The sequence below is a fragment of the Mastigoproctus giganteus genome, chromosome 5 (genome assembly GCF_048544385.1).
Source record: "Mastigoproctus giganteus isolate SK-2022 chromosome 5, ASM4854438v1, whole genome shotgun sequence".
NCBI lineage: Eukaryota > Metazoa > Arthropoda > Arachnida > Uropygi > Thelyphonidae > Mastigoproctus > Mastigoproctus giganteus.
In genome coordinates, this window is record NC_143579.1 from 28,380,275 (window position 1) to 28,404,987 (window position 24,713).

The window sequence follows — 24,713 nt, forward strand, 5'->3', positions numbered from 1 at the left end:
TCAAACACGTCATGCACTGCAAAAGCGTAAAAGTCTTGATTGATGTGCTTTATAAGATTTCAGTGACGAAACCTTGAAGGTGCTTCATATTGTCTGTTGTAAATCAAGGCTAGGTCATCCTCTGCATCCTGACGGATCATGCTTTAAGGGTGGTAACAACATTAGTCTTAGTAGCCTTAGTCAAACACGGTTTGATGAAATTAACTGGAACGAAAGAGCGTGTGATTTTTCAAAAAGCGGGAATGAAGTTTCTAATTGCATAAATCTCTCTCTCTCTCTCTCTGCATCTTATTCTCTCTAGAAAGCACGCAATTGGCATTGTAATTTCATCAGAAAAGGTTTGATTGCTGAAACGCGGAATCCGACAGATATTAAACAAACATCATGTGGAGGAGATGGGAGGCGTTCTGACCTATAACACAGAGAGGTGGGGTAGAAGAAAACTTGTCTCGACATTCATCTTTGGATATGGTTTTGATTGATGACAGTGTAATGGTTTGGTTACGTCTGTCATATTGTGGTGTAAGACATCTGAGTGGGGTAAAAATTTCAGCAAAAAAGAAACAGAGAGCGTTTCAAAGTCGGGGGCCTTACACAAAGATGAGTGGGCGGGTTGTACATCAAGGGGTTCTTTCAACAGCATTGTGATCACGGATAAGAATTATAATCGTGGCATATTAGAACAATTATTCGGATGAGACATCGTGGAAAGGTATAGGGAAAAGGCGCCTGTTTCACACCCCCGTCGTTCCTAAGTTCGGAATGCGCACTTAGAGTCACACGGACGCTGAATAGAAATAGTTCTGCAGACTAAAATTATTCTTCGGTGGTTTCGCCAGTCTGTTTGTACTCTACGAATCAAAACGGCAAAGAACTGGTTTCTATATTTTCTTCCCTCCCATAAGAAAACATCACCTATGATCGTCTGTCAAGGTTCCTCACCCCAAAAAGGAAACACGAAGAAAGAAAAATATACTGCTACTAGATCTTGAGTTACCATGACAGCAGGCAAGTTTTGATATATTATCGACTGGTGAAACTGTGTAAATATCTTGGGTAGGATACAGAGAGAAGTTTGATGGACAGCTTTGTCCTTCTGACAAAGTGTCACTCAAGAGACGTGGGATACAAATGTGTCAAGTACAGTGAACCTACCTGGACACACTTGGCATATTTTCTCTTTAAAAGAGTGACAAGTTGACAATATCTTTCTCCTTCTCTTAAGATGAAAACCTTTGGTTAGTACGGGAATATCTTCCTGAAATCTGTGTAGTCATGGAGACTGCAGCATAAGGTCAATATGAAGAAAACAGATAACGTTGGTTGCGATGTCCGTTGGAAAAGAAAACCAGATTATCTTAAGCGTCAACAAGCTTTCAAGAAGAAAGAGATGATCTTATGCAATTTTGATGTAAACAAGTTCCACCTTCTCGGAGCCCTTGACAATTAAGTTAATAATTTCATCTCAAAAGACTGAATTCTATCACGTGATAGAATTATTAAGGCCAAGTGATTCTAGGAAGAACTTTTTCTGCATCCCACAAACAAATCTTTATTTAGTAATATAATGAAGCCATTATACATGTTGGGCAAAGCATATAGCTATGAGCAAACTGGATTTCCCACTTAGTGCATCGATCGCATACCGTGGAGGCACTTCGTCAGTGGTCGCCTTGGTATTGCACTATGCTAAATAAAAGGCACTGATCCAGTAGGAGAAGTACATTGCTTTTTATTAAAATTTATTCCATTAATAATTGTTTATTATAATTGATGGTTGGACCACATTCGGAAGAACGTATTCCGAATGCGGAATATCCATTTTACTTTATCTTTAAGTACTTATAATAAATATTTTTAGTTATGATTTAAAAAACAAATGAAACCGTCAAGGGTCTCCTGCATATGTTAACTTTCCCTATTTTGTTGGATATTTGAATACGTGCAATTGGTTTTAATTTCCTAATTATGAATTCTCGAGATTACTGAATATCGCAATACTTCCTAAAACGAGGTCTGGAGGCCTTTTTTTGGGAAGGATGTAGAGCTGCTGGAACGAATACAGCAAAGGGCAACAAGATTAGTGAGGGGGACAAAGGGTTGCTCTTTGCGTTGCAAATTGCAGCGTCTGGAGACTAGGCACCTGCGAGGTGATCAGATTGAGATGTATAAGGCCTTGAATGACTTGAGCAGGCTCAATGCGAATGGAATTCTTCCTCTTGCTTAGATTACGAACCTGAGGGGGCATCAAACTGAGGAAAGACAGTTGCAGAATGGATGTGCGGAAATTTGTCTTTAGCCAGAGGGTGGTTGATTGCTGAAACAAACTTCCATTTGTCGTTGTCGAGGTTGATAGCTTAAATAGATTCAAGGAGGAACTGGACAAACTTTTGGAGCGAATGAATAGGTGAAATGTGAAGGGGTTTTTCTTGGCTGATGATGTATAAGCTTTCTTGCATCATATGACTCTCCTAAAGCTAATGCTTATAGCTTTTCGCTAAGAGATAATTCAATTCCGATAATAAATCAGGATTCATCTACACTACATAGCTAATAAGAGAAATTTTTTTCAGTCTTCCAATTTGCTTACCTGCGTGCTAGTTAGATTACATTAGGCGTTATGAGTGTTTTGTTAATTATATCTAAGGCTGATTTTTTTTTGTCTTCAAATACATTTCTTTTAAAAGAAACGTTCCTTTATTTCTGAAAACTCTTAATTGCATACTTTTCCTATTTTTTACTATCATTTAATGTATCTTTTCCTTAAAGTATAATTATATTTTTATTGTTCATGTTTAAAATGATATTTTATCTCTGTAAGAAGTTTGTAATCCCCATGACATCACAGTGCGTCACTTGGCACTCCAGTTGGAGAGGTCTGGGTTCAAATCCAAGAACGGAGAAATTCTTACAAGACTCTTCAATCGGGGATGTCATCGGTTGATTTCAGGATGAAGGAGTTAAGTCTGCTTTAGACCTTTACAACATGAAATTGGCACTTGACTACAGTGAATACGCACTTTTACATAAACTGAGTGACCACTTTATTAGGTACACCTACCATTTTCATGAAATGGAACACACCTTCGGTAACAGCTCCATGTGTTGGCCAATGCGATATAAAAGAGGTGACCACATACGTTGGGATGCTGTATGTATACATCCTGTGGTCTTCTGTCGATACCTTTTTGAGTCCATGCTACGACGAATTCAGGCGAGGCCTTTTATTAGCTTGTAATGACAACTTAATAATTTATAAGTAGATCTCACTATCTCTACCTTGTATATTGTTTATAAATATTCAAGGAAATGTATTCTGTTTTGGCAGTAAATAAATAATAATAATAAGATCCTTAGTGGAGTATCTTAGGTAGACTAATTTGATCCAACTTCTCAAAGATCGAAACGAAAAGAACGCCAATAAGTGGCATTCTATTTATTTTCTTATAGACATCTAAAAAACATCACTCTTGGAAGAAAATATCAAATCAAAGTTTAAAAAATATATGAAAAGATAAATATTGACGCTATGGACGACGATCACACAGAATAGCGAATTGATGCCAATTGGTTATTGTGTGTGATTAAGAAAGAAACATAAAGATTCTTTCTTAATAAAAATAAAATAAAATGAACGTTAATATAAACTAAATAAATCACACATTTACTTTAAAATATAAATAACTGTGAAAAAGATTAATATAATTATGCACCAGAATATATTATAAAATTTTATATATTATTATTAGCATTCAGAGAAGATTAAAACTTTTTGTAATTTTTTCTGAAGTGGTGTCGGTTTATCTATTTATGAAAAAGTAATTTTTCCTCCAATTGCTCCATTACGAAAGGCGTTTGTTTAATTATTCAGGGAATTCGCCTCAAGAAACAACCTACCTGAGCAATACATTCGTTGTCATGCTTGCTGCAGCATCCACAGCATCTGGAACTGGCCGGACAAGGGACATCCATTAAGCAGCACGCAGCCACGACCCCACTAGCACATTCCACCTCGCTCTGCCGACACCCTTACACAACTAACCACTCTCTGCACTGTCACAGGACTCCTAAGGAAACCACCAACACATGCTACACGCCGTCTACCGTCAAATTCAACGCGAGTCACGACCCGCGCTGCCCGTATCGGCTCTGCCGTTACAACCGTGTGGCCACAATGCGATGTTGCACAAGGACTGAATAACGGACGCTGTGGTGTGGCGAGGTAATTGGCATTAACTGGATACGGGCAGCAACGAGTCTGAGCGTTCAGCACGCACGTGGGTTCGTAGTGATGGAGAGTTTCGTACACGAAGCCAACGGATATAAGTGAACGTGCTGGTCTCCTTTTTATCTCGCTCTATCAGAAGCGTCAGTTAGCCAACAGGACGTTTAAAAGTTTCGTTGAGTATGTGGACAACCCCTCCTCAAATCTGACAGAAAAAAAAAAAATTATAAATGAAAAGCTGTGTACAAAAACTTTCATCCTTTATTATGTCAACCTATGAAGATAACATATAACAAATTCAATGGAAAAATTTAGTGGAAAAAAATCATCATAAAAACTCAGGATTAAAAAAAAAGAGAGAAAAATAAGGAAGTATGTTTGTTAAAAAAAAGTAGAGTCAAAGTGAATCACGTATAGAGTATCGTATGTTAGAAAATCAATTGATGTTTAATGAAATTGTAAGTTAAACAAAATACAATTCGAATTATCAATTAAAACAAGAGAAATGTTATTAAGAAGAAGGTTCAAAATACTTTAATAGTAAATTTAGGCAGAATGAAAAAAAAAATTAAAATATAAATTAGAAGTATATATGTAGAAGTAAAATAAAATGAAATTGCAAAAGTATCTTAAAAATAATCAAAATTTTACTGTTTTTCAATAAGTACAGGACAATAATAAAAATGGCAAATTATTTTAATAATTTTGGAAATTGAAAAATAATTTTTAAAAAACATCAAAATAATTAAAAAAATTTAAAAAATTTAAAAATTAGAAATCTTTTTGCAATTGGCATCAACAATAAACATAGACAAAACATAGTCTTCTTTAGACAAAAGAAGACTCATTTAAAACCTAACTATGCAGAGGAAGTTGAAAAAACTGAATTATGGTATTCTTGTGTCCAAATGAAAGCCACGCCTGTAATCTTACACCCGTAAGATTCGGCTAAAAGATCATGTGATCTGACGAATCTCGATTTACGCCTTTCTGTTTTTTAGCACAAATGGTATGGCTAAAGCGTGGCGTGAACCTCACAAAGTCATGTATCCAGGCTGTCTCGAATCCAAGTCTGTTTCAAGCGGCTGGAGGTGGTACCTTGGTAGTATGGGATATGTATTGATATGGACTGGTACTGGGCTCATACCGTTAGAAGGTCACGTTGCCTCCAATGAATATCTTTCTATCGGACCAATTTCACCCTGAAATACATCATTTTTAACTGTATTGCGATGGATCCTTTCAAAACGAAAATGCAGTTATCCACTGCGCAAAAATTGTATTTGAATAGTTCCATTAGCATTCTCAATATTTCCAACATTTATCTGGTCGCCTAATTCTCCAGATCAGAATCCAACTGAGAATGTCTAATACGTTGGAAAAGGGAAAAGGTAGTGTGGCTTCACAGTTCTCTATCACAATACAGCAGCTGACAAATATCCTGATGGAAGAATGGTGAAATCTGAAGACCTAATGGAATTCATACCACAATGTGTATGGGCCGTAATTCGGGCAAAAGGGGGCCCTACTAGATATTTAATAACAGTTTCTAATTATTTGGCCATTGTCTGTGTATATTACGGTTATTATTTTGTAAATTATATATAAAAAAAGTTTGCAGCGTAGTCTGTCTGCTTTATTAAACCCAAGAGTGAGAATATACAGTATCACACAAAAAATTGTGTTTTATTTTTAAGTTTTGTTGCTGCAGTATCTTGACAATTGTACGCAATTCTTTTGATTTCTAGGGAAAACAACCGTTGTACGTTATCTCCACTATATCCGGCATCTTATTCTTCACAAGATTTTAGGTTGTGATTAAACCGGGCTTTGGATATGTCTGCATCTCTGACTCCTCCCTCCCTTCCTACCCCATTCATCTTTTCACCCCTTTTCTCCTTAGGCTTGACTAATTGGCTTTGTTAACTTTGATGGGCGATCAATGGGTACTGGATAATTGGGAAGCATGCGTAGAAATCGTACAGAATTGTTCACTGACAGCATCTTTGAGACGTGGTAACGGAATTTAATCAAAGAATAAAATTTCGTCATAGCTGTTACTTCGTTTTGAAAAAAGCGTACGTAATATGGCACATACGAATTTTACCAGGACGACAGATTTTTCTTTTTTTTCATTTCTTGAAGACCAACTTATTACAAAGTTAGCAAAGGAATGTGCAGTTTTCATAATCCATCAAATGGCTGATGGACAGTATACAGATGTAATTAGTTTATAGTTTTTTTTTTTTGATGAGGGGAGAAGGAAAGAATTACAATTTCTTATCTTTTTTTTTTTTTTTTGCCAGCTTCTTGAAGAAGCCTCTACCTTAGCGGATGCGTGAAAATAAAATGTTTGGTTTCAAGCTCTCTTTTTCTCAAAACTCTAAGTAAACTTTGCTTAACGATATTTCGTAATAAATACTTTAAATCTTCTGTCACTGATATGGTAGCCCCAGCGGGTCAGATCAAGGCTGTATGCCGGGTGTTACAGCACTTCCTGGCCATACATCTGAACCTAGAAGTCGATCATAAAAAAGACCTATAAATACAAATGTAAAAAATAAATAATAATAATAATAATTAAAAAATAAAAACATAAAAAAATCCTAGTGGGGGATTGAATTCTTCCATCGCTGACTTGTGCATTTATTTGGCTTTTGAAATGAACTGCACCAGCTCATCCTAAAAACGAAATGCAACACTTGTTTCATTAAGTTTCATTAATGGTTTTGCGTATTTGACCTGGACGTACCAGAATGCCGTCCCTGCGTGAACTTCTTATACCATTGTAAGACGGTGGCAAGTTTAAAACAGTCCATCCGGCACATGCTGTGATAAACGTCTCCAGTTATTCACCCTCTATTGTTCACAGTGAGCAAATTACATCCAGGGTTCTCGCTTCGCGTTGAGAATCCGACACCTATACTTACAACCTAGTCTTAGATGGCATCGTAATGTTTTCCCCGGGGTATTCGTCCTTTGCACATCCCAGCTGTTTATTTCAGAAGTTTATATTTCATTTGAATGATCCTTAGAGGTCTAGTGAACAAGGGGTCATTTTGCGTTTCAGCAACACAGTGTGTGGTCACCGAAGCTATGATGCGTGCAATAGATTAAAGGAAACATTATAGATGACCTATAATAATGATATTGTGTTTATATTTTTGATTTTTTTTTTAAAGTATTGCAGCAGGTGATTGAAACGATTGTACTTTATAGACTTACTGTAAAACTGTATGCAATCATAACCAGAACTTGTAAATACTCGTATATAATTTATAAATAAGTATAGGTGATCATAAATGCATCTCTTGTTATCTGAAACCATTTATCTGAAGAAGAGAATCTTTTTCATTTATCTGAATATATATACAAGCATCTGTAAAATATTATTATGATGCTATGTGATAAATAAATATTATCATGATTTTATGTTAATTCAAACTAGGGATCATTTTTTTATCACTGTCTGATTCAAAATAGTAATCACTTTTTATTTTCCACACATTAGTGATCTGATATGTGCAAAATAAAAAGTGATTGACAGATTATCAAATTTGATGATCGGAAAATAAAGGATCAGAAAACAAAAAGTGATGTATGGAAAATAAAAAGATGACAATCTGAAAATGAAAGAAATCTAAAAATAAAAAGATGATCAGAATATAAACAGTGATCAGATCTATTGTGTAGAAAATTAGAAGATGATTAGATAATCAGAAAACTGAAAAGATTATCACGTAATCACAAAATGAAAATATGATCACGTATTACAAAATGAAAAGTCATTACATCTAAAAATACAAAAGATGATCAAAAATGAAAAGATGATTAGATCTAAAAATAAAAAGATGATCAGAATATAAACAGTGATCAGATCTATTGTGTAGAAAATTAGATAGAAGATGACTAGATAATCAGAAAACTGAAAAGATGATCACGTAATCACAAAATGAAAATATGATCACTTAATCACAGAATGAAAATATAATCACATAACACAAAACGAAAAGATGATTTCATCTAAAAATAAAAGATCATCGGGAAATAAAACAGTGATCATAAAAGATTAGAAAATAAAAAAAGATTATCAGCTGATCAAAAATGAAAAGATGAGATCTAAAATAAAAGAGATGATTAGGATCTAAAAATAAAAAGATGATCGGAAGGTGAACAGTGATGAGATCTGGTGTATATTAAAAAATTAAAAGATGAGCAGATAATCAGAAAACTGAAAATATGATCGTACAAAAATTTGTATAATCACAAAATGAAAATATGATCAGAAAATAAAGCCGTGATCATAAAGATCAGTGAGTAAAAACGATGATCAGATCTGATGTGTATTAAAAATAAGTGATTATACCTGATATGTATAAAATGAAAAGAAGATCAGATAATCAGAAAATGAAAAGATGATCAGATCTAAAAATAGAAAATGATCAGAAAAGATCGGGAAATAAAAGAAGATCGGGAAATAAAAATATGATCATAAAAATAAAAAGATGATCAAATGATCGTATTGAAATGAAGCTAAAAGAATGTTTATACAATATTCTTTCGTTTATATGTTTACATCCACTTTTTTAAAATGTGTTTAGTATTTACAGCAAAAAGTACAATATTTTATCACTCTCTATTGCAGACAGTAATAACTGTTTCATGCTAGAATCATTTTTTTATTGCTTGAATACAAAAGCAAATCGAATAGTGTATTGTATTCGAAGCCGACATTCCTCAGCACCTACAGCTTATCCATTGAAAGACAGAAGAGCTACAAATCTATGAAGAGCCTGATGAATGGCGCTGCCTGTTCCATCACGGATACATGAGTTTAGTGGCCAGCTTTGCTCCAGGGCTTGTTCGCACTGCTGTTTAAAGCAAATAACCTTTCGTTAATGGTTTTTCAAGTGAACGAAGATGCACTTTTTGCCAGCTTCTTGCACCTTATCACACGCTGATATTTTATTTATTTGTTTATAAAAGCTATTTCACCTTTCTTGAGGGTAGGAATGGATAATAAAATATGTTACTTAATTTAGAAGACGATTACATTTCATAATATTTATATATAAAAATTAGAAACGTTGTAAATTGTAAAGTTTTTATATTTATAATTTTTTGTAAAAACTTTAAGAATAAAAATTAAAGTTTGTTGTTTTTATATTTACTAGTTAAAATCTTCATTTTAGAAAAATAAAGCGAAAATTGATTCAAACACCTTTTTCTTGGTTGCAAAGCTTTTAATTGTAATTTATGGTTAGCAGTGATCAAGTGATATTTAATGACATCACGACCCTTTCTGTAAAGAAATATATCTCAAGAAATATAAATCCACCATTCTAAGATTGTCTTTGCCCAGTTTGGAAATTAATGCACATCATCAGCCATTTTCAATCCACTTCAGGATGAAGGCCTCGCCAACAACTCTTCAGTTCCTTCTGTTTTGTGCAATGGCCATACATTTACTGCCCACGAACTCTTGAATTTCACCTATCCATCTCCGTTGTTGTTTTCCAGGTTTTCTTTTAGCTCCTCTTGGGTTCCATTCCGTTATTTTCTTAGTTCATCTGTCATCATATCTTCGAACTAATTTAAGAATTAGTTCTCTTCTTATTTAAGAGAGGTGATCAAAAATTTCTGAGAACAGGGTATATAAAATTTAATAAATTATAGAACAGATCATTTTGATAGCTTTAAAATAACCTTAAAAAGTTGTCATTGTCTTTTGCAGTTTATAAAATTTGATTTTTTTATTTTGATAAGTGGAAGAAGAATGTTTGGCCTAAGACAGCAGAAATATTAAGAAATCCATGATCTTTCATGACTAGAGTGTTTGGGGATGTATCACCCAGTTATGCTATTGTTGCAAGATTGTTGGCAGGGTTCAACAGAGGATGGTAGGGAATTCAAGATGGTCCAAGGTCTGATTGGCCACCCAATGCAATCAATTCTGAAACAATTACCATCGTTGAAGAAAAAAAATTTAGAAAACACAAGAATTAAAGTGTCTGAACTTGAAAAGATACTTTCATGAAAGCATGTTGATAATATGAGTACATGACATTTGGGAATCTCCAAAGTTCGTGCAATACGAGTTCCCAGAAACATTTCCATTCATGACAAACATCAGAGGGTGAACTCAACAGAAGAGAATTTAAAATTAATCCAGATAAAACCCCCTAACTTCTATTAATTCTATCTCGTTTGGTGATTGGTGATGATACTTGTCTGCATTTTTACGCTCCTGAATCCAGATTATAAAGCATGCAGTGAAAGAACGAGAGATCTCCAACCCCGAAAAAGTTTTGAACACAACCATTAGCTGAAAAAATGTTGGTCTCAGTTTTGCGGGACACAAAAGAATTGTTGTTAACTGATTACCTTACACCTAAAACCACAATAACAGGAGAAATATTATGTCAACCGTAGTTAAAATCTGCAATTCGGGATGGGGTAGGGAAATGAGGAAGGTTTGGCAAAGCCCGGAAGCCTGTTTAATGTTCGCACCTGAAGAACACGTTTTTGAAGGCTTAAAATCTTTGCAGATTAAATCCAATAAGTGCATTGAACTCCTGGGACCACCAGAATACGTTAAGTGTATTGAACTTCTCATAACGTTTTGACCACCTCTCGTAATAATCAGGATTTTTGGCGCTTAATGAAAACCGATATATCTAAGCTGTATCCTCCCACGCCAAAAAAAAAAAGGCCCATACACTACGTCTTTTAAATAATCATGAAAATTTCTTAGATGAACTGAATATGCTTTATTCATGAATTATAATGTACTGTATTGGACATAAACCATTAGATGGGTCAGGACCAATTAACTTAAGTCTATTTTATCTATTCAAATATCTGTTCTCTTATTAAGAAGAATAGAAAAGAATTGCGTTCGTGTTGAGAATTATTCAGTATTTCTCTACAAAGGTAAGGAAATCCGGTTTGTAAAGAATACTTAGCAATTAACCGGGTTTATTTTAAACAGAACATCGAGGTTAATCTCCGATGATGTTCGCAGACAAAGAATGCATCCAAATGGATTTGCAGTTCAATGCTGGAAAGATGGTCCACAAAAGTTACGAACACGAGCCAATAACAGGATAATTTGCAAGCTAACGCTGGGACATTGTAATAATTTAACAACACGCAGATGATCATAATTCACTCCTAATCTGTATTTAATGGGGGATTTTCTAGCTCAGAGCACCCACACAAACCTACACACCTCTTTTAGGAACCACATTAACTTGTCCTACGATTTCCAAGCATGAGAGCAATGTCCTCAGTAAAAAGGGTAATCCCTTCCAGCTGTGTATTAAATGTGCCTTTGTTGGAGGATTTCTGTAATAATCACCATACGAACCTTTTTCGCAAAAACTCTTTTGAATATTTTAATTAAAATAAATGGATTAAAATTCTTTTAAATAAATGGCCGATCAGCCTTTTGGTTATGTCAACTGTTCAAAAGGTGGTGCAATGCCTATCGACTTGTGGTACAGGAGTTTGTTCTGTTCTATGATGAATACTTAGACCATTGTAGTTTAAAATCAGCTGGAGAGGGGTGAGGAGAAGCGCATGTGACCAAAGCAGTCCAAATATTTATTTTTGCTGCCTGGTTGGTTGAATTTTTCTCAACTACGCATGCTTCGTTTTTCTCCAACTTCCCTTCTTGCTACTATAAGTGGTCAAGGATCACGAGATGCAGACACTGGAGGATTGGGAAAGAGTCATCTTGTTCGATCAATTCCGAATCTAGAATCATTATGCAAATACCAGGAAAAGGGTATGGAGGGAGGAGGAATTTAAGGTCTCGCCATCTAGTGAAAAAATTGCTGACCATTGAGTTATTTTTCCTTGGAAGGACTAGGACTCCAAATACTTGTAGGCCACCATCCTAATGGACAAACGCGCACCTTCTAACCAGATGCACTCATCAATGATGATTCAGTCCAGAACTGAGTGTTGCTTTTCAGTTTTTATGGTTAAATGCACTGGAGGTATTGTACCGATACTGCAATACCTCTTTGATCGACAAATATAGAAAGAAAAAAAAACCAGTGATTTTGTTGCCCTTTCTGTGCATTCGTTAACTCATCATCTATCGCTGTTTGGTGGTAATTTATAACCGGAATATAAATTAACCGAAAATTACTAACACGTGAAGGGAGGTTGGACATAAAAAATGCAACCAATGTCTCGTGTTGCTTTGTAATTAGTTCTACTAATTCTACTCAGTAAACAAACAACCATTGAAGCGATTTCTTGTTGCTAAAGTAGTGATGTTTATCGCCAGCGAACACGGACTCCGATATGTATTACAGCGAGGATATTTAATTAAGTGCTTTCAAGATAAGGTGCATTCCTGAGGTACCCGTGAAGAAATAACTCTTTTAGTCGCCCCCCAAATACGCTTTATTTACAGGCCGTGTATAGGTGGCGCAGATAAACCAGTTTGCTTCTTCTTTAAGGCCCAGTGATAAAATATTCGATAAAGCTCAATTGTGGCTTGGATTGCTGTCACGGTACAGGCTGTTCAGAACAAGAGTAGTTTGTGATCAGTGACCTCCAAATTGCTCTCCCCTTGGTTACACTCAAGTCTACTTATTTTGTATGTCGTAAATAAGCTTTTCGGGCTTCTATTTGAAAGATTCGCTCGCTCGCTTTCAAGTACAGAAGAGATAAGACACGTTTAAACTCTATTGCCAACCTCTTATCGAAGGAGTCTCTCGTAAATTCTCGTATATGGTGGTTTAATTAACTTCCATAAAAGCGCTGCAATGGAGTCAAATGAATTTATCAATATTGATTTTATTTCCATTAGTAGCTATCATTCGCCATTGGCGTAAATCCAGGAGGATACTAAACATCAAAGGTATCCACCGAAACGATTGCTCCATTCTGTTCTTAGTTGTGTACTACAAAATGTACAGACTCGAAAGTAACTGGACATAATTGGGCGATAAGAATTTCTTATTAGTTTAAAAGTAAATTGATTTGTCAAATACTTGTAAATGAAGTTTTCTTCTCTCTTTTTTTTGTCACCCCAGTCCACTACTTTTTGAACAGCCCTTGTATTTTTAACTCTGATTAACTTTAACTATTACCATTGACTTCCAAAGTGATGAACTTTGAAGTCAATGGTAATAACCACTATAACAGTGGTCTTTACAAGCTTGTAAAGGAACTACAGATATCAGTAGCAGATAGAGTGGATCGTACCTTAGAATTTCAAATAGATGTGATTGTAGGATATGACATTGATCTTTTATTAGATATATGAACGAGGGAGATACAACTGTCTAAAAGATTCAGTGGACCCAAGGACATGTAGGGAAGGGCAGTTACATCATCTCGAAGTCATCTCTGCAAACAGCGAGGTCAGAGGTTTAGGCATCAGCAGGTGTGGCCACCTCAAATATGTACGCTGTACGTAGGAAGTTGTACAGCCTTGATTTCTATTATGGGAAACAGCTTCCTCACTGAACCTTGACCTAGAATTTTAAGATGTTGAAGACCGTTGTCCGATCATGACGTCTTCTTTCTATATTGGCTCATTCCCAGGTGGGAATGTTGGAATTTGTTTATAAAAATTCCACGAAATATTAGCGCAATATTTTATTTTATTTCATTGTTAATACAATATGTACTACAGTGACAACTCCTGCGCATAATAGTGAGTATATTTATATTAACAAATAATTTAATACGATACCATCAAGAAGAGATAATTACCACATAAAATAAAAGCACTAGGCCTATAGTTTCCAAAACAAGGTCTCCACCCCCTTAAATAAATTTTTGTAGAGTATTAGCACATTCAATATTTCATTATTTTGCGAGGGTTGTTCAAAAAGTAATGGTAACATGAAGAAAATTTCGTTTCGCTTGGTTCACCCCATTCTCTTGACTGATATCCAGAAATGGCATCATTGTAAAGTTGTTCAATTAGACTGTACATCTTGGGACTTTGATTTGTTTCACAAGATAAAATAAAGCTACTCAGAGGTCAATCTCTTTCGGAATTTGGAATTTGTCAAATACTTGTAAGGAATTTTCAATGTGTCCTTTGTGATTATGGCTTCCTTGCCCTCTATAGGGAAAGTAACCGTCAAATACTAGTAAATGAAGCTTTGTTGTTGTTGTTTCAGGGTCCACTACTTTATGAACAACCCTGGTATTTTAACCCTTTTACTACTTTTAGGTTTAACAACTTTTGCTTTGATCTTGTACCTAAAATTGTACAATTAAAAATTATGAAAATAAACAAAGCACTTGGACGCATCTGCAGAAAAGGTTAAGGGATGGTTACTTAGGTATCTATGAAGACTATGCCAAAAGGTTATGCAATAAATTTAGTTCCAAAAGTCGCCACCAGAAGACTGTGGCACTAATGCCGTTGTTAATCTCAGACACAGATAGGTGTACAGTATTAGGATTTACAAAGGAATTTTCAATGTGTTCTTTGTGATTGCAACATGCTGCAATCATAGAAGAACCTATATTTTCAAAAGGAAGAGATATGAGGTTTAAACTTGGAGGTTAATTCAGACTCTACACAGCGACTGATATCTCCACCAGGACTCTATTTATATTTTCAGAGGAGGCAACCAATTTTTTACGTGATAGGTTATGGCCACAGTTCAAAAGCCGTTTTATAAACTCCATTACTTCCACCTTTCGCTGTTCTTAATTTGCAACCTCTGACCAGAGGGTTGATAGTTAGTGGTACCATCGGCCTCGTCGAACAAGCTACTGGTAGAAGGGCGAGCATCATGGTTGGCAGGTCATTTTTAAACGCCCCTACGAGCTGTTGGCGTGAAGCGCATATTTGTGGAGTACTGCAAGCTCATATCCGCGATGCGTCGACCTCATTACCTGCACGCTACCACGAGGTCATGGTCAACGCATTCGTCTGGGGAATAACGTTAAGTATAATGGTATCTGTTTAACTATGTTGTCATTTCTTTCCACACAGTAAACTGCAAACATTAAACAGAAATTTTCATGTTTCTTAAAAGCACGTTTAAAAATAGTCTTCGGTACTTCTAGCGCTACTTAAGGAATTTTTCTTACGATTACACAATAATTTTGAGTTCGTTTAAGCGTGAATATACACACCTATAAGGTGATTTAACAGAAACGTGAAAGGGAAAGATTGGATGTATATCCGTGAGTGTGTACTATTTGACTTCGATATTTATAACCCTTTTAATAGAGTCACAATTTGAACACGGTCTATTTGAATAAGAGGTTAGTTTAGAAAGGAAACATTGCGGGTAAATAAAATGCTCGATTGTATAGGTTAAATGCCATCTGGATGGTTAAAAAGCGTACATGTGTGGACCAATTATACATACGAAAGGAATAAAAGTGTAGGTGATAAAATCTTAGTACCTCTTTTGATGATCATTTAAGACAAATTTTAGAAGAAAAACATTTGGGTTTATTACGATAAATGTTATTTTGAATTTTCAATCGAGGCCTATTTTCTTTATTGAGATGGTTAAAGAAAAGATGAATTGAAAAATGTAAAACATGAGATACGTTTAAAAAAAATGAAAAATATGCAGCGTGCATATTCATATGCATAATCGGTACCTGCGTATTTCAACAGACAAATAATCCAGTGGAATATTAAAACACAAGTTGTGAAACGAGGAACACCATCTATTTTAATAATTGGGGACATTTCTGGATTCCATGTTGAATCCTAGTCATCTACACAATCCATTCATTCTTTCAAAAGTAAGACGCAATTTTATTGTACTCTTTACTTGTTTTGTGTTTTGCTTAAAAGAGTAGAACCCTAAAGGAATTCGAGTTGTGAGCATTATCAGGAGTGTCTTGATGTGTCTCAGGCAGAAATTTTAAAGGTGCATCTTTCAAACGTGCATTTTTTTCTCTTTACAATTAATTTTCTTTTTGGACACGAAGGGGATGGGGGAAAGGGTTAGTCCGTGTGGTGGTAAACGCGGAAGTACAGTAGTACACGCATTTTGGTGACCGCAAAGTACGGTTAATGATAATAGTCTTGTTAAACGACTTAACAAGGCAATCAGGGACCATCGCTTCTTGAGGTTCTCGCCACACTCTCTGCCTACCATCAGTGCAAAATGAGGAGTATCGTGATTTGTCTAACCACGTGACTTTCTTCTATTGTTCCACTGTCCAATCACAACATTCTCGGAACCACGACAAGTGGATTTTTCTATTTTTCTTTGAAACAAGTGGCTTTTGTATGGCAGCGACTGCCAATATCCAATTTGTTGAATTCCCTGAGCATGGTACGGGTTGAAATAGGGCAGCATTGTTTTAGAAGAACCTGTGCAATTTTTATTTGGCATCTATTTGCATTCCTTCTGCCTGTGACTGTCTTAATACAAAGGTTCGTATTTTTTTGTCCAGCGTGTAGAATTCAACATTTGTTACCAATGGTTACAGTTAATTTTTTTTCTTCTTCTTCAGGTTCCGTGTTCAATTTGAACGTTGGGGACCAACATTTTCCAGCCAACTCTGTATATTTTGTCTAATTTTTTTTTTTTTTTTTAAATATTTCATAAACAAGGTAAGGGAAGGACTGGGCAAAACAAGTCCTTTCCTTCAATGTTTTAAAGGAAAGAAAAACATCGTGATCTAGTGAGATGGATAACCTTAGATGCCTTTTTTTATCGTTTTTCGACAAACAAGGCACCTAAGGCCTTACAGTATCATTACTGAAAGGTTTTGATACTCATACAAAACCCCTGACACCATTCTAATGACACAGCTCTAATCTCGTTTTTAGACAGACCATATTTAGTACTTTGAACAGTCAAAATTTCACCTAGTGTCCATTACAGGAACTAAAGTTTGTTCCTGTAGATGGAGAGGGAAAAAAATAAACAAACCACGTTATTTGCTTCTCCGTGACAACCTGAGGCCTTTCTGGCCAACAGATCGTGAGTTATGAATTTTTAAAATCGCTCCAGACCTTATAATAACCCTATATACATACGCATTAAAAAAAATCTTCAAGGTGTATTGTATTAAAAAACAAAACAAAAACATTTCCCGATCTTTACTATTACTATTGAACAGGTGTTAACGTATAGAAAATCTGGTTTCTTGTGTTCTTTTGGCTGCTTTGTGTGTGCGTGTGTGTGTACATTTGATTCGAATCCTCTGTCTCGCTTTTCTAAATGAGCCTATAGATATTCGTTCCTTGTATTTGATATAGTGGACTTGTCATTATTCGGCCAGTAAAAATCAGCCCAAATTCCATCCTTTTTCTGCTACAAATCAGAAGTGTACAAGCATGACCGATGCAGGCGATCAAATCTTAAGAAAAATACCTCCAAGGAATCGTACAAGCTCTATCACACATTTGATGTTCGGCAGGTGTTGTTTTGTGTGACCATCTTTGATTTACTGCGCACTACGACAACGAGGTTAGTAGGCGTACATATATTGCAGACGACAGGTGTATCGTTTGCCCCATTCCACTTATCGAGTTCAAATAGCTCCATGAAGGTCGAGCGTACATAAAGGAAAAGATAGAAAGAGAGAGAGAGAGAGAGAGAGAGAGAGAGAGAGAGGCACAGCAGTCGAAAAGGAGAACGGAAAAACATACCTAACTCTCCCTTACAACAGAAAAGGCAGAGATTTGACAAACAAGGGTGTTTCCTCGTTCGTGTTTAGGGTCGTACTGTCAGAAATTACATTTGATATTGGCCAATGGAAGTAAAAAATTAATATGAACTAATGCTTTTAATTTGCTATCTATAAATATTTTAATTAGATTAATGAACAATTCTCTGTGTGATATTTTCGAAAAATCTGTTCTACCTGTTTTTGTAAAGTTCTCTGATGTTTGTTATTGTTTGTTATTTGGTTTTTAGGAGCATTAGCAACTAAGGCCATATTGCTCCGGGATATGCGGTGGTCATTCCCTGACCTTTCCGCATCCTCCGTATTTGGTGGTGACGGGCTCGAACCCCGGTCTAATCAAGAAGCGTGTTCTACGCACTGCCGCTCCTTCCCACCTGGCTACGGAGGCGCCCTATAAAGTTCTCTGAAAGAGCGTTACTCTATGACATCGCTTTATTAAGACCATAGAGCATAGGAACGTAATTTTACTTGTCTGAGGGCTGCCAGGGATTTCCACAAACCCACCGAATATTTCTGTGAAGGAGAATGAATACTGTTAAGCCAGTTGGGAGTGTTGAGTAAGTTTTGTGTTTAATGCAATGTTGTCCAGAAAACACCAGGAGAGCTGCTGGCTAGTTTCCGTCCCTGCCATGAGGAGGGGAACCGTCCAATAATTTCGTGCTTTTCTCTGAGACCCTACCGTTTTGGAAAGCAAACCTTACTCAGGAAAGTCAACCCACCCGGAAATTTGTACAAATGTATTCAGAGTTACCTAATGAACAGGAAGATCATTGTGTGAGCCCCTTACTGCCAGACCTCCCGATAGGTCCATATGGGGTTCTCTCAGGGTTCCGTCTTATGTCCCCCTGCTATGGAACGTTGTCCTCGACGAGCTACTTAACCTTGAACTCGGCAACGTTCAAACACAAGCTTATGCAGATGACCTGATTCTGATGCTAGCTGCCGATAGCAGGGCACAACTTGAGACCTCTGAGAACAGGGCACTGACAACCCTGCAGGACTGGGCCCGAAGCAACCATCTCAGCATCTCACCAACCAAGACATCATCCATTCTATTAAAAGGAATTTTGAACCTTGCCAGTATTTTTTTTTTTTTTTTTTGTCCTGTATTTTTGCCAGTATTTTGACCAGATTAAATCCTCCCTGACCTTTCCTTCCAGATTCACCTGATCTACATACAGAAGAAAATCAAAAATTATACAGCATTGGTTGCCAGGGTGACCCGCACAGACTGGGGCCTTAAGAAGAGAACACTCTCCTTGTTCTACAAAGCGGTTTTCATCCCCGCTATTACATATGTCAGCGCCATCTGGTACAATAAAACTACCATGCCTGTAAATCAAGAAAAATTAAGAGACCATACAGTGGTAAATTTTGCTCTCCATTACCCAGGCCTGCCGCAGTCAGCACATACGCATTACAAATCCTTGCTGTTCTCCCTCTGAACTTAGAGGCTGCTCGCCGTGGGATTCTTTATCATCTCTCCAGAGGAAGTTCAACCACTTTTTAGGACATACCGCCGATATAGCAACGATTGAAGTGTCGAAAAGAGGTGACTGGCTGCTTTCCTGCAGCAGGGCTGGCAACAGAGATGATCCGATACACAAAAGAGACAGATCACAAAAAAAATTATCCCATCCATACAAAAAGTATGCCCCAAAGCTCCGTCGTAGTTCTCTCCAGGGCTTTTTTCCTACCTATCTTCTTAGAGGACATGGTGCTTTCAGAACTAAATTGACCTCTTTCAGTATGCCACTGTGGACAACAGGAGACTTGGAGCATCTTATGTTTGCTTGCCCACTCTATGAAGACCTGAGATGCATATTGATAACAAAAATGCATTACAATCCACAAAATCAAGAGCACAACCTCTTGGAACAAAAGGCTTTCTAATCCTCTTGGAACAAGAGGATTAGAAAGCCTTTTCCGCCTTTGCCCAGGACCTATTTACAAGACGTAGGGCCCATAGAACAGCTCTTCCCGGGCCCCATAGAACGACCACTGTTTGGGACTCTCTGCTCGAAGCCGTCTTCTTCCAACCAAAGCAACTTTTCACCTGGAGACTCTACTCTTCCACCTACTAGAACAACCTAATGCTCTTCCTTACTTACTAAAGAAATTCGTCAAGATGACTGTGACAAAGTTAGATTCCTGACACTGACTTAGAACAACCACTGACCAAAACAAAGTGCAGTTTTGCTGCGATATCATCGCTGTAAATGGCGACCGATACCATGCCATCTTGCACGGTACCCGGTGTGGGGAGGATGATGATTATAAATAATGTGCTACCACGGAGGATACACTTACACTACTCACAGAAGCCGCTGATCGCGGATATAACCTAAAAAATAGCGCTCCTTTGGACTCAAAGAATGAAAGACTGGAAGCGTAATTCGGAAGTGACCCGAGTTACGCTTTCCGACTCCGATGGAAAAAAGTGCACATATGATGCAAACCACACGAAGCAGTAAAACCATCCTCTTCTATATGGCCCTCGTGGGTAGCACAGTTGGTAGAATAGCCATCCTTCCCACACTGGATGGAAAAGACCTGAGGTCGAATTCCGTCGAGAGGAATTTTTATGGGTATTTTTCACATCGTGGCTGAGTTAGTCGATCTCGGGCGAATGAACACAGTATTTTTCTTCCGGTAACTCGAGGTTTTCGTCTAGCAAACAGAAAATCGACCTCAGAATACAAAACTAAAATAAATATTTAACTTTAATACTTAATTTATAAAATTATGTTTATAGTTTCGTGCACTTTCCACTATTCCATTTTTGCTCCGAACTAAAAATTCTGACAGTCGCGTCGAAGTTTATATTCAACCTTTAAGCAACTCCAGACATATTTTATTTCATTAAGAAAATACAATAAAATTTTTTTATTAATACAATTAACATTAAATGAAATTTGATTTAATTTTAATTTAAACAGCTGCTCGCATTTCTCAATAGCATTATTGTCAATTTTCAACTTTGGTAAAATCTTCCTAATTGCTTTAATTTTACCGCAAAATTGACTTTTATTAATTTTAAGTTTTAAATTAAGTTTCAAAGCCTTGAAATATCTGAATGAACCCGTTTTTAAAATTGAAAACACCATTAGATGGTACATAATTCGTAGTACACTGTCCAAAAGGATAGTTCATTAATCGATGTTAGAAAGAGGAACTAAAACTGGAACTAGTTCCTCAAGAGAACCACATAACTCTGACCAATTCGTTCTGGAACTGCATACTTCTCTGTTTCCAACACATTTTTAAATTTGTACAAATACCCAGGCTCCCCAAATTGATCGAAAACAGACTACTCACCACTACCATTAAGCTCTTAGTGGGTATCTTCTCTCCCCGAACTCCTCAGACATTTTCCAGCGACACATTCCTCTGCACTCACTGAGATCGACTCCTGGGTTGCTTCTGAGACTGCAGGCTAAACCTTAGTGATAGATTCATAACTCGCAAGTACTACAAATGGTTCAGATCCTGGAATAGCCTTTGGCAGATTTAAAAAGGTTCTCGACTGGCCCAAGATACAAGCGGAGCATTACTGAACTCTGCTTATTTGGTGCATAATTTGCAGTTCACGTTTAGTATTTTTCCTGTGCTATGTAATATGATATACGTTCAGCTCTATTTACTTTAGTATTATGATTATTATTTTATGTATAAATTTTTGTGTTTGTCAGTATGTATATATTTATTAAAAGTTCTCAACATGTGAGATTAAACATTTTTAAGCGCATTCGCATATGCCTCAAGTGTTTATTATCTTCATCATGTTCGTCCATCTGTTTGTCTGTGCATCAGTCCGCATGTAACAAGTCGACTTACAGCGAATTTTTTATTTTTTTTTATTGGGGTCTTTTCGAAAGATTTCTCGTTTTCATCCTAAAGTTCATTAAAATCGGACCAGCAGAAATCCGGAAATATTATCTTATTTAATAATAATCTAATAATATTTATTTAATATTAATATTTATTATTGATATTTATTATTAAATAAGATAAGAATAAGCCTGTCCTTGCGCTACATGGCTAATACAAACAGTACATCTGTTCACAAGAGTTTTCACAAGTTTTCATTTTGTTTCATAACGTTATTTTGCAATACTATTATTTTTGAATAATCATGATGAAAAAACCATGATGAAAATAATCATGATGAAAATACTAACAGATTACCTTAAAAAGCTGTACTTGTGACGTCGAAGTATTATTCCAACCTCCTATGGGGAAAAGCTGTCAAAAGGTGCGCGCCTGTTCCACGATAATGCTCCTGCTCATTTCTCGCATGCTGCAGTCAGGTGTGCCCACGAATGTGGGTTTGAAATATTACTCTATCCTGCTCATTTTCTCTACCTTGCACTCTCGGATTTCTTTCTTTTCCTGCCCAGAAGTCCTTTCTTCGTGGAAAACATTTTGCTGCTCATGATGATGAAGTGATTTCTGCTACCGAGTCATGGTTTGAAGGACAGTCAGAGGAGTTCTACAAACTTGACCTGTAGAAGTGTATTTATAAAACTTAATTAATAATCCTTCATTTGCGTTTTATTAATTCCTTACATTAATTAATTTTATTTATTTATTATTCATTTTAGTTTTATTCCACCTGCATCGAGTTTTAAAACGTTAGAACCATTTCATAACCTAATCTAATACATTTTAATTATTTTTAAGTAATAAGTAATTATTACTTAACTTATATATATTAAAATTGTATGATTTTAATGAAATAAGCTTATTTAAAATATAAGTCTATAATTTTAAACTTTTAAAAATAACTTTATATTAATGAGAGATACGATTAGCTTTTTATCTTAAAATTTTTCTTTAGAATTGGAATGGTACAGCTTTTCGGTGGTGCTTATAAGTACAAAGTTTGCTTAATTTCTCTGGCGAGGTTTTCTTGCTACTTTGAGTTTTGAATCTGTATTCTGAGAGATTTAAATTACATTCTGAGAGACTGACTCTGAGATATTAAAACTAAATTCTGAGAAACAGGTTGGGGTACTGATGCCTTGGATGAATTTCCATCCTCATTCTTGAAACAAAGATGGCTGCTGTTTAACGATTTCAATATTTTCACTGGTAGGAGAAATAAGAACCAGAGACCATAAATATAAAATAAGAAAAGTTACTTACTTTGGTAACAAAAGTCTGCATCTCATGAAGTTAACATTCGGACAGCGTTATGGCTCATTGGATTAAATTGTCTGCCACTGCGATCGAGACGGAAAGTTTAGTCAAGTTCAAAGAGGAATCGAATAGTCACTTTTTAGCAATGGGAAAAGTAAGAGTTATTGGGGAAGTCCTCACATATTTTTTTATTTTTTGATAGATGTAGGAAAAAGTCTGCTTTCTTTCATAATTTCACCTAAAATGCCAATGCAGTACAGTACATCAATTCACACACTGCAGAAACAGTCTTGTTAAAAGAAATTATATGAATTATACACAAAAATGTGTTCCAAGGCATGCTGCAGCCATTTTCTTCACTTTTGGGTCTCAAGGAAGTCAAGTTTCCACCACAGAATTAGTCTGGATCTCATGTGCTGCTTTTGAAAGTTTCTCTTCAATGCTATTTTTTAGCATGAGACAAAACATGTTCATATACATTATTTGCCAATTGTTATATTATAAAAAAATTAAATATAGATAATTTATTTCATATTTATTAAATCATTAACACGTTACATAATGTATTATGTTGGCAGATGAATACTGTACATACTACACATTCATTGGATTCAACAATCATTTGGCTTTCATTTGTAAAATAGGTGACATAAAAATAATCAGAATGAGTTTATTGTTTTTCTACATTTAACTTCTCAGCTATTATTCTCTTAGTTAATTTTGTATCTGAACGAACCAAATCTCTGACATTTGCAACATTTTATGTTATTACTCTCTCTCCTATTTTCGGCCAGCTAAAATTCTTGCTTATAGGTAGATAACTTATAAAATCATTTCGAAAGCATAACAGGCAACAAAAATCAGCCGATGACTATTCACAATAAAGCATAAGTATTTAGCAGATAAGGATCATAGTTAAGTATTCAGCAGAACATACTGAAGCAGCCCGATAAACTTGAACTTCAGTAACCAGCCTCCATCCATCTGCAGGCAATGGGAGATATAAGGTTGCTTAGCTGTCAGATTTTTGCTTAGAGATTTCAGAATTTATCTATCTTCCCTCTCTCTGAGAGAAGGTAGATAAAGTTAGGGTACTGCAGTGAGGTGGAGCAACCCTAGTATTTGTTTGTGTAGTTGAGATCTTTGGTAATAGCGTGAGTTCTTTTTGAGTTCTCCTGATAGCATCAGTTCTCATGTATTCAATACAGGAATACTGATCGCGATGTGAGAAACCACCAGTGCCGTTTAACCCCAAACCCTATGTACACTATATGTTCATCTTGGCAACCAGAAATTCTTCAGCGGTCACGCATTTTAGAGTGGTTGTGGCTACCAACACCCAATTTTCGGTGCCTTATAATAGAGAAGAGTGGACTTATAACGTATTTTCAGGTTGTACACAAATCCCTGAGTACAGGATTTGCGTACAACTAGATTGCGATGGTAGGCCAAATGTTGCAGACCTATTAGAACATTTTCAATCATCTTGAAAATGTAATAATCCACCAAGGTCATTGCTTCCCAACGAGAGGAATAAGGCGCGTTTTAAAAAGTAAATGAAGTAGCGTGAAGTGCTTGGGTTTGTCGTTGTTGCCAATAAAATTGTGATATCATTCAGGAATTGTAAGAGTAGTGCCATGAGAGGGTCAAACAGCGCATGAGCCTGGGATACCCCGGTAATGCCTCTTCGAAT

At 36.1% G+C, this 24,713-nt stretch overlaps 1 protein-coding gene across 2 annotated transcripts in view; it reads right to left on the reverse strand.

The window, feature by feature from the left end:
• Positions 1-4,162, reverse strand: part of LOC150085267 (thrombospondin type-1 domain-containing protein 4-like) — a 326,936-nt gene extending 322,774 nt beyond the window's left edge. For both annotated transcript variants that reach the window (XM_090373963.1, XM_090373960.1), the window contains exon 1: positions 3,898-4,162. In XM_090373963.1, the coding sequence (XP_090230089.1) occupies positions 3,898-3,972 (75 nt within the window). In that variant the 5' untranslated portion in view covers positions 3,973-4,162. The remainder of the gene's footprint in view (positions 1-3,897) is intronic.
• Between the last annotated feature and the right edge of the window lie 20,551 nt (positions 4,163-24,713).